The 13,539-nt window shown below is 42.0% G+C and overlaps 2 protein-coding genes across 8 annotated transcripts in view; one reads left to right on the top strand and one right to left on the bottom strand.

The window, feature by feature from the left end:
- Positions 1-6,913, top strand: part of MAK (male germ cell associated kinase) — a 31,305-nt gene extending 24,392 nt beyond the window's left edge. For all 7 annotated transcript variants that reach the window (XM_051609540.1, XM_051609544.1, XM_051609541.1 and 4 more), the window contains 2 exons: positions 1,459-1,587; positions 5,388-6,913. In XM_051609540.1, coding sequence (XP_051465500.1) covers positions 1,459-1,587; positions 5,388-5,542 — 284 coding nt within the window. In that variant the 3' untranslated portion in view covers positions 5,543-6,913. The remainder of the gene's footprint in view (positions 1-1,458; positions 1,588-5,387) is intronic.
- Positions 6,914-9,137: 2,224 nt separating this feature from the next.
- LOC127380510 (transmembrane protein 14C-like) lies at positions 9,138-13,207 on the bottom strand. The gene is made up of 4 exons (XM_051609548.1): positions 13,041-13,207; positions 12,173-12,274; positions 10,187-10,271; positions 9,138-9,956 (listed from the first exon to the last, which is right to left on the bottom strand). The coding sequence occupies exons 1-4, from the start codon at positions 13,114-13,116 to the stop codon at positions 9,899-9,901; spliced, it is 321 nt and encodes a 106-aa protein (XP_051465508.1). The 5' UTR covers positions 13,117-13,207; the 3' UTR covers positions 9,138-9,898.
- Between the last annotated feature and the right edge of the window lie 332 nt (positions 13,208-13,539).

Below are 13,539 nucleotides of genomic sequence, written 5' to 3' on the forward strand. Positions count from 1 at the left end.
CTGCACATTTCGTATTTATGTTTTAAAAATTCTTATTAAAATTGCACATATAAAGCAGATTTCAGATCTTGATATATTTAATTTTCAGTTGTAATCTCTTCTGTCAAACCTTTCTCTCTTCATTGTGACTTCTTCTGGGCTCTTGGCACTTATGGTGCTTTAAAAGACAGATTATTTTCTTTCTCTAATTATAATCCATAGCGTATCACTGCCCTGTTGCTGGATAATGGTGAGGAAGTGATCCTGAAGAAGCAGCATACACATCTCTCATGAAGAACTGCTTCTTCAGTAAAAGGAAAATTGGCTTCATCCTGGCTCAAACCAGGACAGTGGCACTTGGGACTTACACCATTGACTGCATTCTGATTCTCTATCCACAGAGCACTAGGAGGGTTTGTGTGAAAAGGAACATTTTCAGATAGCACTGTTGCCAGAGATTCAGGAGACAGAAAAACTGTCAAAGGAGATATTGCATGTTTTACTGCAACTACCATTGAAACAATGCTGAATATAAAATTGCTCATACTTGATAAAGTTCAAATTAAAATTACTGTGTATGGTGATGTAGTTCACAAAGTCAGTACTGAATATAGAACCACACCACTAGAGAAAAGCATTTCTCTCTGGACATTGTGCCAGCACAGCCTTAACAGTCGCAAGTGATGACACACAGTGGAGAAGGTAAGAAATTTTCTTGGGGCAGGGAGTCTAAGTATTGTAACAGATCCCTCTGTAACTGGACAATAATTTCAGTGCTAATTTTGTGTGTTCTCATGGTGCACTTGCACCATGTTTCTCAGCTTCCAGATGAGGATGGTTACATCAGCCTTCCTGAGGCAGCACTGCTTGAAAGAAAGATCTGGACCAAAACTAAGCACAGTAAAATTATAATTGGGGTTAAAAGAAAAGAAGGTAGTTGGATCTGACTTCTATAGCAGGCCTTTAACTGTAGAACCAGCAAAGTCAAATTCAAAGGGTTCACCACTTGCTACAAGAGAAGTTTGGTTCCATTATTTTAGATAGGCCAAAGAAGTTGAGCTCAAGAGACCCACTGAGCACTAGTTTTCAAATACTGAAGTTCTTAAACCAGCTTCCAGTAAAGCAAGTAGCTGTAAGTAAAAGGTAAGAGTGTACCTAACTCTGAAACTTAGTGTAAACCTTTATATGTGGTCTAGGGTTAAAGTACTAATGAAATGTTCATCCTGCCCTGTTGTCTTTTATTCCTGCTGAACTGCCTGTCAGATTTACTGGATATGCAACTTAGCAGGTCTGTTAGGTGCTGTACGTGGTCCAACAACTGTACAATGCCAAGAATTAATATATACTTTTTTTCAACAGACAAGCACAAGGGAGTTTTTAAAGAACAGTCATGCTTAGTACTCCTCTGATACTGCTAATGCATTTTAAAGTGACTATAAAAAGTAGGCAAAGCATCCTAAAACTCTCTAATGTCAACAGGAAATCCTGGCTTTGTAAGTGGTGCTGCTTACAACTCATCAGGAGTATATATCCCTTCCTTTCATAAAAAAGAAGCTGGATCAGCTGGACAACGGATACAGCTAGCTCCTCTTGGTGTACCTGTATCAGGTAAGAAGCATCCTTTTGCCATACATATCTGAGACAAAGATAAATGTTCATTTCCCATGCTTCCTGAAAGATTTATTAGCCCTTACTAAGGTTTTCTTCAGGTTTTGTAAATAAAACTCTTAGGCATATATTGCTGTTAACATAAATTAATTGAATTGAATGTTGGTGGCTAGAGGCAGTCCTGATAGCTACAGACACTATTATTATTTGTTAGGTAAAAGAGAAAACAAAGGTGTAAACCCTGTGTAACTGTAGGTTTGCACCATTTGCTAAACTACTGTTCATCAGTGGTAAAGGGCTAAGCAGAATTGTAAAAATATGTAGCTCCACAAGTCTACAGTAAATGGTCATGTAGACTGGACACAAATATAAACCCATGATTTATGCAGCTACTAGGAATTGGTACAGTCACCAACTAGTAAGCATGCAAAACAGAGAAATACAGTTTTTTTAAAAAGCCTTACCTTTGAGTGGATTTGGAGGAATTTTCTTAACAGTGAGGCTCATGTAGCTTGGGGCTGTCTTGTGTGGGCCTTTAATCAGTTTCATGTCACTTAATGCAATTGAATTATGTTGATCCATGCTTAACAGTGGCTTTAACAATTTCAAAAAAGGCAAAGACATTAATCAGGTGACTTAGTAAATTCACAGTAAATCATGTCACAGATGTGGTACAAGCAGTAAAGTATTTGCTGTCTTATGTACTGGCCCTATCTAGTTGGCCTGTGATTTCTGCAGTGGTCATGTAAGGAAGATTTTCACTGTGTCGTCTTCATCTCACTATATTGACTATGTAAGTCTGTGGACACAGAGATGACGCTGCTCTTGCACCCATGCAGTATCACCAGAGTGCTTTGTGTAGTGAACCTTTGAATGTTGGTATGTTACAGGAGGTAAAAGCCAAACAAGACAATGCAAATAACCAGTTCTTAAAGTCATGATACACTAAATCATGTAGGTGTACATTACATGAACAAGCACATTATAATATGCTCCCTTTGTCAGATAAAAACAACGTGAAATCTGTTCTGAATGTAAATGTCAACTTGGATCCTCTACAGTAGGGATGACATTCTGAGGACCTTCTTTGTTGGTAAATTTCTGAGAAGATAAACAGAAGTGCTGAGGATGCAGGAGAAACTGGTTTGTAAGTGAAGATTTAGAGCCATTATCCAAACCCAACAGCACACTTCTCTAGTTACTAAAGAGGAAATAGCAAGGCCCTAAACTAATCATGAATTTTTTAACTAAAGGGCCTATGGCAGACCAATCTGATATGGTCCTGTCTTCCTCTCTGGGTCTTTTGAGTTAGCTGTTCCTGTTAGGAACTTGCACGTGACTTCTGAGAAGGAGAGAGGGAGGGAAGGAAGGAAGGAGATGGCATGCATATATAAAACACACTTAGATGTATGCACATTCTGAGTCTGAGCTGTTCAGAAGCCCATCAGGGAAGGCTGGAGCTGTGCTTCATTATATTATCAACTCACCACTGCAACACAACAGCTAGAGTTTTGATTTGTCACAGTGTGTGGATCAAGAAGTGCACAGGAGGACAAAATGGACAATCTCTAGACTGCTGTGAATAGTGAAAACGAAAAGGAATTAGTTATGGTGATCCAGAGGGAACTAAATTCACTATTAATCTGTAATTAGAAATGGAAAATGTGTAGTGAAAGGCAGAAAGAGGTCAGTTGAGACTTCCGTGTCCTGGAGAAGAGCAAGAATCCTATTGCTTAAACCCCCCATATTTAGCCTAAACTCTGCAGACTTGAATGGAAAGAGAGATCAAGATGAAGAAAATGGCAGGTTTTATCTCCTATCTATCTGTCAGTATTTGAACATTAACATTTTTTGTGAGCCTTTGCTTTGTATTATCCAAACTGAAATAAGTTATGCTCTCAATTATATTTGCTCTCTTCATTTGTTAAGTTTTTTAATGCCATAATTTAAATAATTTAACGAAGTATAAAATACCAGTTCCTCTAAGGAAAATGTAATGCCAAGACCTGAGAAAAGTGACCTTCATTGCCAAGAGAGGGTAGGTTGTAATTGTACTTGCTGATGAAAGACAGGGAATGCCAGCCTACAATAAAAAGGAACAGTATTAGTTTTCAAAGAGGTGGAGACCTGATCCCCAGTTTTAGTTCTGTGACATAATTCCTCCTTTTTAAATGTCTTGATCCTCACCTGTTCCTTAATGGGTTCAATCCACTCTTTAAAAATAGCACCAAAACTAGGTGATTTTCCATAAGAAAAGGAATTATATGTAGATAGCCACCCCAAAAAATGAGGGTATTTTATTTAAAACGAAACAAAACCAAACAAAAACCCAACAAAACACCAAACAAAAAAAAAATCAGCATCAGTAATACCTAGTAAGACTAAACTACAAATGTAGGAACGGAAGGGGCATGACATACTTTAGGAATGCTAAGAAAACAATGGCAAGGCATAGCAGGAGTATAAATATTTCTTTTTATAGAAATCCTGATAGGATTTCTTCTTATATATGAGAGGTCCCAAATGACGGAGATTAAAGGCACAGGAAGATGGCAGAACTGGTGATGAACCAGGGCAGATCACACAGGAACGGGTCCAGACAGGTCTTGAAAGTCTCCAGAGGAGACTCCACAACCTCTCTGGGCAGCCTGGTCCAGTGCTCTGTCACCCTCACAGTAAGGAAGTTTTTCCTCATGTTGAGGTGGAACTTCCTGTGTTGTAGCTCGGTGCCATTTCCCCTTGTCCTATCTCAGGGCACCACTGAAAAGAGATTGGCCCCTTCTTCCTGACACCCACCCTTCAGATATTTATAGACACTAATAAGGTCCCCTCTCAGTCCTCTCTTCTCCAGACTAAACAGCCCCAGGTCTCTCAGCCTTTCCTCATAAGGCAGGTGCTCCAGTCCCTTAATCATCCTTGTAGCCTCTGTTGGACTCTCTGAAGTAAATCCCTGTCCCTCTTGAACTGGGGAGCCCAGAACTGGACACAATACTCCAGATGTGGCCTCTCTAGGGCAGAGTAGAGGGGGAGGAGAATCTCCCTCGACCTGCTGGCCACACTTTTCTTAATGCATGAAAAAAACCATGAGCAGTCAGCCCCTGCAGTGGGGCAATTACTTTGATTGCATGATGCCTGAGGAAAAGTGACTATCTGAAATGGCAGAAAGGGGAAATCTGAGTAGGAAGGCTGGCAATACAGTAGCCCACTACTCCCACTGCCTGAGGCCAGATGGAGGCTAATATAAAGGATAAATAAAACCCAAAGATCCTACAAAATTAGTAGAGAAATGAGAAACAGAGATAAAGAGGACTCACCACTAGGTACACCAGGAATTCTCAGCTAAGAGGGGAATAAAAGGCATAAAATCTCAAAAGGAACAAGAGGGTTGCCAGAAGCTGTCCTTCCATCTAGGCAGTCTGGGTTTTAAGTTTAGCAATGTTGTATGTTTTTTCAAATATTTGGCATAGAGGAAAGAACACTTTCAGTCTGTAGCAGTTTTGTAATAGGAGATTGTGAGTTGTAGACATACACATCAGCTTTTCCACTGAATTTCAGTTTTCTCAAGGGATTGTTGAAGAACAAGTATCCAGTAGATGAGAATTACTAGTAAGATACACAAACTATAGGAAACATTAACCTTATCTGAAAACAAGCATAACCAGCATATGAGAGACCAAAGCATCCTGCTGTGTTAGCATCCTTGAGTACCACAAGTCATCTTTAAGCTCTCAGTCTTTGATCTGTAAAAAAGTTAAATACCTTTTGAGTCATAATTAATTCTGAGTTCTTGTTCATTTCAGATTATTCCTGGAAAACCAAAGCTGCTCGTGCTCAGTTACCAGGTCCAACTTTCAATCCAGCAGCAAAAAACATGACTATTTTAACTCGCTCACCAACAAGTCAGCCAGTACATGGAAGAACAGACTGGGTGGCCAAATATGGAGGAAACAGATAGAAAATGCCATCCTGTATAGATATTATGTGAGCTGTGTTCAGTTCTCCTGCACTGGAAACCTGATATGCCTGTTTGCTCCAACTTTTCATAAGACTATGCAATAGTAAAGAAGAAAAAAAAGACCTTGTGTTCCATTACCCATGGAAGAAAAATATAATACAATGTAAACCACTGTAAGTAGGCTATAAAGTAGGATTTATTGAAGTATTGTATAACACATATTGCCAAAACTACTGAGAATTAGATTTCACTTGCTGTTTTTCTAGAGATGGATCTCCTGTCCTCATACTCTTGAAACAACTGTTACTCGCCCAATGCAACGTCCACTAGTGGCATAGACTTGCTTTGATGTACAAAAGCAGCTAGAAGCAGGGCTGAAGCAAAGCAAGCAGCACCAGGCTTTCAGGTATTAGCCTGGTTTCTTATCAGAAAGATGAGAGTGAAAGCACAGATCAGGCTTGGTGAAGAACACCAGGTTCATATCCAAGGCCTGCCAAACTCACTTGTACCTAAGAGTTACTTCGGGTCTGTAATGTGCAAATATTTGTAATAGCAGTGAAAACTTAACTCCCTGTAGTATGACTTAAGCAGTCCACTGATAAATACCACACAAGAAAACTTGGTCCATATATGGCCACAGAATGATACAGCAACATTGGAAAATAGCTAAACAAGTACTGAAAGCTAGACTTACCTCACCAAGCTGTGGTAAAGCCTAAAAATTAGATTCTATTCTTATAATTAACTTATGACCATTTTTGGTCAAAGATCTGTGGGTATCTGTCTTGTTAAGGGTGTGTCACAGTGATATTTTAAGGAGCCTGAATCACTGCAGTCTGTCAGTCATTTTAAGGGTGAACTGGCCAAAAAGGTGTAAGTTATCAGTAAACTCCTGTTTCTACATGTCTTTATTGGATGACCAGACTAAACTACAGAAGCTTAATGAGGTACATGAGAGAGGATATTGGGCTGTTCTTCAGAGATGCTGCTTTCTGGTTTAGATCTTTAAGGCCAACTTAGTTACCTGAAAACACATACAGACTTTAATAACGGAATACCTCAATGTTTATATGTTCATTCAGTACCTTCCCTGACATATATCTTAAGTTTGATAGTAATATCCCACAAAGGACCTTGCAGTGTACAATAAATTGTTTTTAGGATGTTGAGCTCAGCTAATTCTGTTAACAACTGCATTTAGAATAGATGCTTTAGACTTAGTAGTTACATTAAACATGCCTTTTTAAATTACAAAACTTGTATGTTCTTTAAAGATGTAAAGCTGTTAATGATTACTTTCAGTGTTGTAAAAAAAAATGTCTTTGTATAGCTTTTATAACTGCATATAAAAATGTAAATTCCTGTTGTCGACCTAGTGTGCCACAATGTATCGGTTACATTAACTTACTGGAAATCAATTTAATTTAAAATAGTTGTACCAAAAAGTCAAGTATTTTGTTATGAAAATTGCACCTAAAGCAAATACTACTTAAACACTTGAGGAGCTATGTAGGGTTAGGCATATCTAGTTAGTAATGCACTAGAGATTTTATTCAATTACCATTGGTCTAGGCTTAAGTATTTGTCATTTCCTTAGTACTAAAAGATGTCCCTACGCTATTTAAACAATCTTAATTTATCTGTATAATGTATCTGTAACTGGCTATGGCAATGAAGGACAACCTCAGACTTTTTGTAACAGGCATAAATGCACTAGTTTTATAATTAAAAAACAAGATAAATCAATCGCTCATCTCTAGTACAAGATGCCAGTGACTTAGTTAAAATCAGAGTCTGGTCAAGGAGTTAACTAATAATGTGTCCATAGCTCATATGTCCATAAGACACCAAGACCATAAAAGCAAGTAGGTGCTATTTATGGCTCTAAATACATCTGGAAGAAACATGCTTTCCTTACCATATGCCAATGAATACTGAAACCGATTTGATTTAACAGCCTTTACTTGTCCACAATCAAAGCATGCCAGGTGTTAAAAAATTATTCTTGTAAACAGCAGGAAAAAAAGAGTAGTAAGAGGCTGACAGGCTTCATACAGTCATTTTAGCTCTGATTCATTGATACACGTGGAACTGTTAGTGCAGAAATGTCATCTAATGCTTAAGAAAGTCAATATATGCTGGTCAAGTTCCAAGGCGGTAAAAAGTACATAAGGCTCCTGGTTTTTGCTCCTCCCTTTGTCTGGATTCCTCCTGAACATGAAAAGTGGTAACAAGAGTTCTACTAGCAGCTCTCAATTTCCATTCAAACTACTGCTTTCCAAAGCTCATGAAACTGCAGCAAGGCTTAACACTTTGGTCTGAGAGTTTAAAAGCTTATCAGCCCAATTCCCTGCTTTCTATTGTCTTTGCTCTATTAAAGGACAATTGCAGCCCAAATTTGAGAGCAGCATTATACAATTGGCAATTACAATTGTGGCTGTTCTCAGTTTATTGCAGGAGATGCATTTGTTTGCACCTTACATCCACAGAATATAACTGCTTCAAAGGCAATACAAAGAGGCAAATAATCCACACAGTAGCTTAAAGACACGTCTTCAACGCTAATGTCTGGCTTATTGACCTTTTCAAGCTAGAGCAAAGACATTCAGACACTTGCACACCAACAGTGGGTCCACAACCTCAGATTAGGCACTTAAACCAGTGATTAATAAACAAGCCATCTGTTGTCTTGCACACCCCTTGTTTCCCTGCAGGGAGATAAGAGGAAAAAGTAAATGCAGGTGAGCACCTGAAGTTGAACTCTGCAGGCTGATGAATAAGAGCTCTAGCAAGGTGCCCTGAGTACAGGTCCCCACCCTAAGTGCTCTCACTGCCTGTGCACAAGCCAGCTCTAACCCAAGTTGTGTGGCCTAGGACCAGGCTGCTGGCAACAGGGCTGAGAAGCAGGGGCTCATCACCCTTTCCTCTGCAGCTGCAGTGATAGAATCACTGATTCGTTTTGGTTGGAAGGGAGAGTGCAATATGTTACCTTCCTGCTAAGGTACTAATCTGACAAAGAACTCAGAGCAACTCCAGTCTTGGTAATCTAACAGATCAATCCCACTGCTTCCATCTCTCCTGGTATCAGCGACTCAAGGAAGGCTGAGGAAATCAAAGCTCAGGACCTGTGCAGAAAGGGACGTTAAGTTAGATCAGAAAAGGGATACATTAGCATCCATGTGTAGCTCCCAGGATTACTTCTGCATGGCGGGTTTATATTTAAAACTGTTTCAGGCATTAAGGGAATCACCTGAGGACAAAGATCAGCAGAGCCATTCAGTCTTCAAATAAAGTTTCATGGAGCACTTTTCAAACCTGAACTAGATTATTCCTCTCAGGAAAAGGAAAAAACCAGTATTTTCACGTAACACTTGTCTGTATATATGTTCTGTGTGCTTCTGTTCTCTACACTTCCTCCTAGTTAAAGGAATTTTTCTATTTACAAGTCACTAGATTCAGGGAAGGAAATAGAGATCGTTTTTGCAGTTCACATTCACAAATACATGCAGACACCCTGCAGGAAAGGCACCAAACAGTATCCATCCAGGTGAATGACTGAAGAAAAAAAACAAAACAGTTGCATAGCGTGCAAAAGTTCGTAGTAATAATTTGTTGGTTTATTTAGAATAACATTTTAACTCTCATGAAATGCAAGACAATGCTGCATTGTAGGCATAGCTAACAAAGCACATTTTTTATTTATGAATAATAATCTGTAAAAGTGAAACAAATGACATTCAGCTGGTCACCTTTGCTTAGAAGTAATTGCAAGCAACAGGTTTGCATTGTTTGCATTACAGCAGTACCGTGACAGCCTGCTCCATGATTGTGCTTTGTGGGATCAGGTTCTAATGCACACTGCTGGGAGAGCAAAGTCCCTGACTGACAAACCTCATGACTGGATAAACTGGCAGGGAAGTGGAAGGGGACTGGTAACATAATAAGCTTGTTAATTATGTTATTAGTTACCAGTGACAAATTGGCAACTCCTCTCCTATTATTTTAGAGATATAGATTATTTTAGAATGACAAGTCCAGGTGTACATTTAAGCTTCAATCATCCAATCGTCTGTATGCAAGTGCCAAGAGGTCTTTGCCTAAAGGAAGTTGCAGGACTAGAAGCTATACTAATTCTATGTTCCTATTTTATTGCTTCGCAGTGCAGAAAATGTTAAGACAAATATCACTTTGGAAGACGTTAACAAAGGCTCTCAACGTCGGTCCTCTAAAAGCACAATCCATATGCATTAGGGTATGAAAAATAGAATGCACAGATAGCAGTGCCTTTTCCACTTCTGTGTAGCACACTTATGCAGTTGCATTTTCAGGCTTCTCAATCACGTATCTTCAAGTGACTTATGGCTTAAGAGGCTTTTCCATCATCTGCAATCCAAGCCGTCCAACCATCAGTAAACTGTTGAACAGAGTACTTGTTATAAAAAAGAAAAGAGCAGAGGCAAAAATCTCATATAGAACAGGAGGGAAGAAAAAACATTGCCATGATTTCATTTAGCAGAACTCCAACAGAAGATTTAATTTTTCACAGAACTTAACACATAACATTTTAAAACAATATAATCCACAGATAAATTAAATAAAATGCTTATTCAAAAATACAAATAAGATCAAAAGTCAAGTAACTACCTGGCACCAGCAATTATCCCAGGCATTGCTTTTCTGGAGTTGTAAAATCTCATTCCCATAACAGCAGACAAGGTTCCAGATGCCACTGTCGAAAAGAAGCCCTGTCAGAACCATTGGAAATAGAAATACCAGCACAGCACTGCAAAGCTTCAACATTTAGCACTGCCAACCAAACAGGCCTATGTCTACAGACAGGAATGCCTGCCTCTCCACAAGGAAGCATATCCCATATCCAAACATTATACTTATTTTTGTTAAACATTAGAGTTGCTGCAAGCTTCTCAGCTTTGTCTAACCTCCTACATCCTCCATTCCTCTCAAAAGATCACTGACTCTCCTTCAGTTTCTCCTAATTTGCAGAACAATGATTATTTATTTGAATACAGATAGACTCAGAACTGCCAGAAAGCTGGGATGGTGATGTAGTTCACTATGTGGGAGGCAAATATTACAGTTCTCATTTCTCCGTGATGTTCTGAACTGGAAGGTGACACTGAATACTACATCTAGAAATAAAAGCACCCCCTTTGAAAATCTGAATTAGCAAACAACAGGCAATCTCAGAGATGACAACTGAAAGAGTCTCAAACATTTTAAGCATTACTTCAAATTATTTAATCTCTAAATCTGGGGAAAAATCTCATCTATATTCACACAGCAGTTACAGGGCCGTTGTTTCTTTGAAGAAGAAATGCAGTAGAGGTGTCGTATACCTTTCTCCAAAGCTTGAAGTTTGTTTGCATTAGACAGGGCAAAAGATATTCTGAAGAAACTGTGTCAAGGTTCTTTTTCTGGATTTCTACCCGTGATGTACTGTCACCAGCCTAATACTCAGCAGGAGCCAGAACTGCACATGGCAGCAGGGCTGAGGGGGAATGGATGAATGAAGAGTTGTACTAGACTGGGACACAACACTGCTTTCAGCAGGTCCACTTGAAAGCACCACATCAGAGGATATACAGAAGCTGCTCATCTTTCTGTCATGACACTGCCAAAAACCTCACGCTGAAGATGCACAGTCATTCCCACAGCATGCTGGAGTGGAAGACACAGTTCACAAGTGGAAACCTTGCTTCACATTGAGCTGTTTTACATTCGATTCCTTACTGACAAGGCAGTTTGGCCCTCTGCAGTATCTACCAGGGGCTTCATAAAGCCTTTCAGCACATTATATTATCAAGTCCTATTGGTTTTAAATAGTCCTGCATCACTACAATGCTAGAGTATCATAACAATAATAATACTACGACAGTTACAGAACTAGAAGAAACCTCAAAAGGTCATCTAGGCCGACCTAGTGACCAAAGGCAAGATCAACTCCTGACAGGTACTGGTCTAACCAGATAATAAAGTCCTGAAGTGATAGAAGTGCCTGAGGTTCACCTGATCTCATCCAGTGCTTCATAATACTTTTCACTGTCATTTTATCCTTCTCCTTCACCTGAAGGGTTTAAGCTAAGCCCTATTCCGGTCCCATCTACAACAAGCAGGGAGAACAGACTGTTCCCTCCTTTATTTTATAAACTTCAGACTTTCTTCCACAGTATGTGATGCATTAAAACACACACTGCTCTTTTTCTGAGACGCCCGTGCAAACCAATCAAGCCACATACTGCTTTTCACACTAGTGTCACTATTACTAAAATGCTGATTCCATGACCATCAGCTGAAAACGCTGCATCACAACCAAACATTTTTCACATGTCCTCCCACATGCCTCCATTACTTTAGCAGGGTATTCAATCTGGCAGAGGAGATGGCTATTTCTCACCCACTCTGGCTTTCAGAAGGACAACACAGGTCTTAGAACCAGGCACCCTGCTCCTACACAAACACCTCCTGGCTATGGGCAGGAGGCCCTGCCACCACTTACAACATTTTCCTTAAAAAAAGGGACAACAGATCAGCTGAAACATGCTAGAAAAAAAGGTTACTATACCCACTGCTACCAGGAATGCTTAGTAGGTGGGTGCCAAACAAACTTACCGAGGGAAAGCCACACATTCTTGGGATCTTTGGACTGCTGGTAAGCACCTAGTCCTGCTAAGCCACCAAAGAGAAGACCAGCAGCTAGAGAAGGGACGCTGCCTTCAATAAATCAAAAACAAAGCATTCAGTGAAAGAAGACGTATAAAGACGTGTGAGATGTACAAAACCTGCACAGCAAGTTCCCATTCACTACTAAAACCCAAAAATCACAGAAACCATCTAAAGCAAACAAAAGACACAGGAGTGGGAGATTTTTTTTATTTTTTTTTTTTCATTAGAAAGACAGAGAGCAGACCTCGGCCGAGCCCTCTTTCCACACAAGAAAAGTTTAGCCCACTTTGCCGGGGTCACAGAATCACAGAATCTTAGGGGTTGGAAGGGACCTCGAAAGATCACCCAGTCCAACCCCCCTGCCAGAGCAGGGTCACCCAGAGTACATCACACAGGAAGGCGTCCAGGGGGGTTTTGAACGTCTCCAGCGAAGGAAAACTCCACAACCTCTCTGGGCAGCCTGTCCCAGGGCTCTGTCACTCCGGCAGCGACCAGGACCCCTCAGCCGAGCAGCTCCCGGCGCCGGCAGCCGCAACACCCCCCCACACACACACACACCCTGCCTCCCAGGGCGGGATTCAACTGGAGGGTCGGCCCGGCCGACACAGCCCTCCTTCCTTCTCCCCCTCTCCCTCCCTCTCAAGAAGCTCGGACACCCGTCGCCGGGCCGGGCGGAGCGGAGCGGAAGGCTGCCTGCGGGCAGGACGGCTGTGTCACCCCCCCGGGGTGTCACCCCCACGGGGTGTCACCCCCCACGGTGTGTCACCCTCCCCCCGGGGTGTCACCCCCCGGACCAGCCGCCACCGCCACCCACCTGCCCTGGCGTAGCCCACCACGCCGCCCGCCGCCACCAGCGCCGCGTAGCCGAAGCCCAGCCAGTCGTACTCCATCTGCGGGCAGCGCAAGCCCCAGGCACCGCCGGGCACCGCCGGGCACCGCTTGGCCCCGCCGCGCCGACCTTGGGCCGCCCTCTCTGCCCCGGCACCGCCTTCTCCGGACGTCCCGCCCGCTCGTTCGCCGTGACGGGCAGCCGCGGGGAGAGGCGGGTCGGGCCGGCTGCTGCCCGGCCGGGGCTGGGAGCGGGGCCGGCTGCGGGGCTGGCGGGGGGCGTGGGCTGCGGGGCGCGGGCTGCGGGGCTGGCGGGGGGCGTGGGCTGCGGGGCGTGGGCAGCGAGGCGTGGGCTGCGGGGCGTGGGCTGCGGGGCGGCCCCGTCTTGCGGTTCTGTGCAGCAGAGACCACTCGCCGGCTGCCGACACGGGCAAAACAGGCTCGGCTGAGGGAGATGAATTCATGATTAGCTAATAACAGCGTAG

The sequence above is a fragment of the Apus apus genome, chromosome 2, assembly GCF_020740795.1.
Source record: "Apus apus isolate bApuApu2 chromosome 2, bApuApu2.pri.cur, whole genome shotgun sequence".
Classification (NCBI taxonomy): Eukaryota; Metazoa; Chordata; class Aves; order Apodiformes; family Apodidae; genus Apus; species Apus apus.

Bases quoted from the DNA above. Each gene is read 5' to 3' on its own strand.
- LOC127380510 (XM_051609548.1), bottom strand. From the start codon at position 13,116: ATGGAGTACGACTGGCTGGGCTTCGGCTACGCGGCGCTGGTGGCGGCG. The intron at 12,275-13,040 runs GTGGGTGGCGGT...GATTTATTGAAG, and splicing joins GGTGGGCTACGCCAGGGCAG to GCAGCGTCCCTTCTCTAGCT. The intron at 9,957-10,186 runs GTAGTTACTTGA...TCTGTTCAACAG, and splicing joins GGGATAATTGCTGGTGCCAG to TTTACTGATGGTTGGACGGC.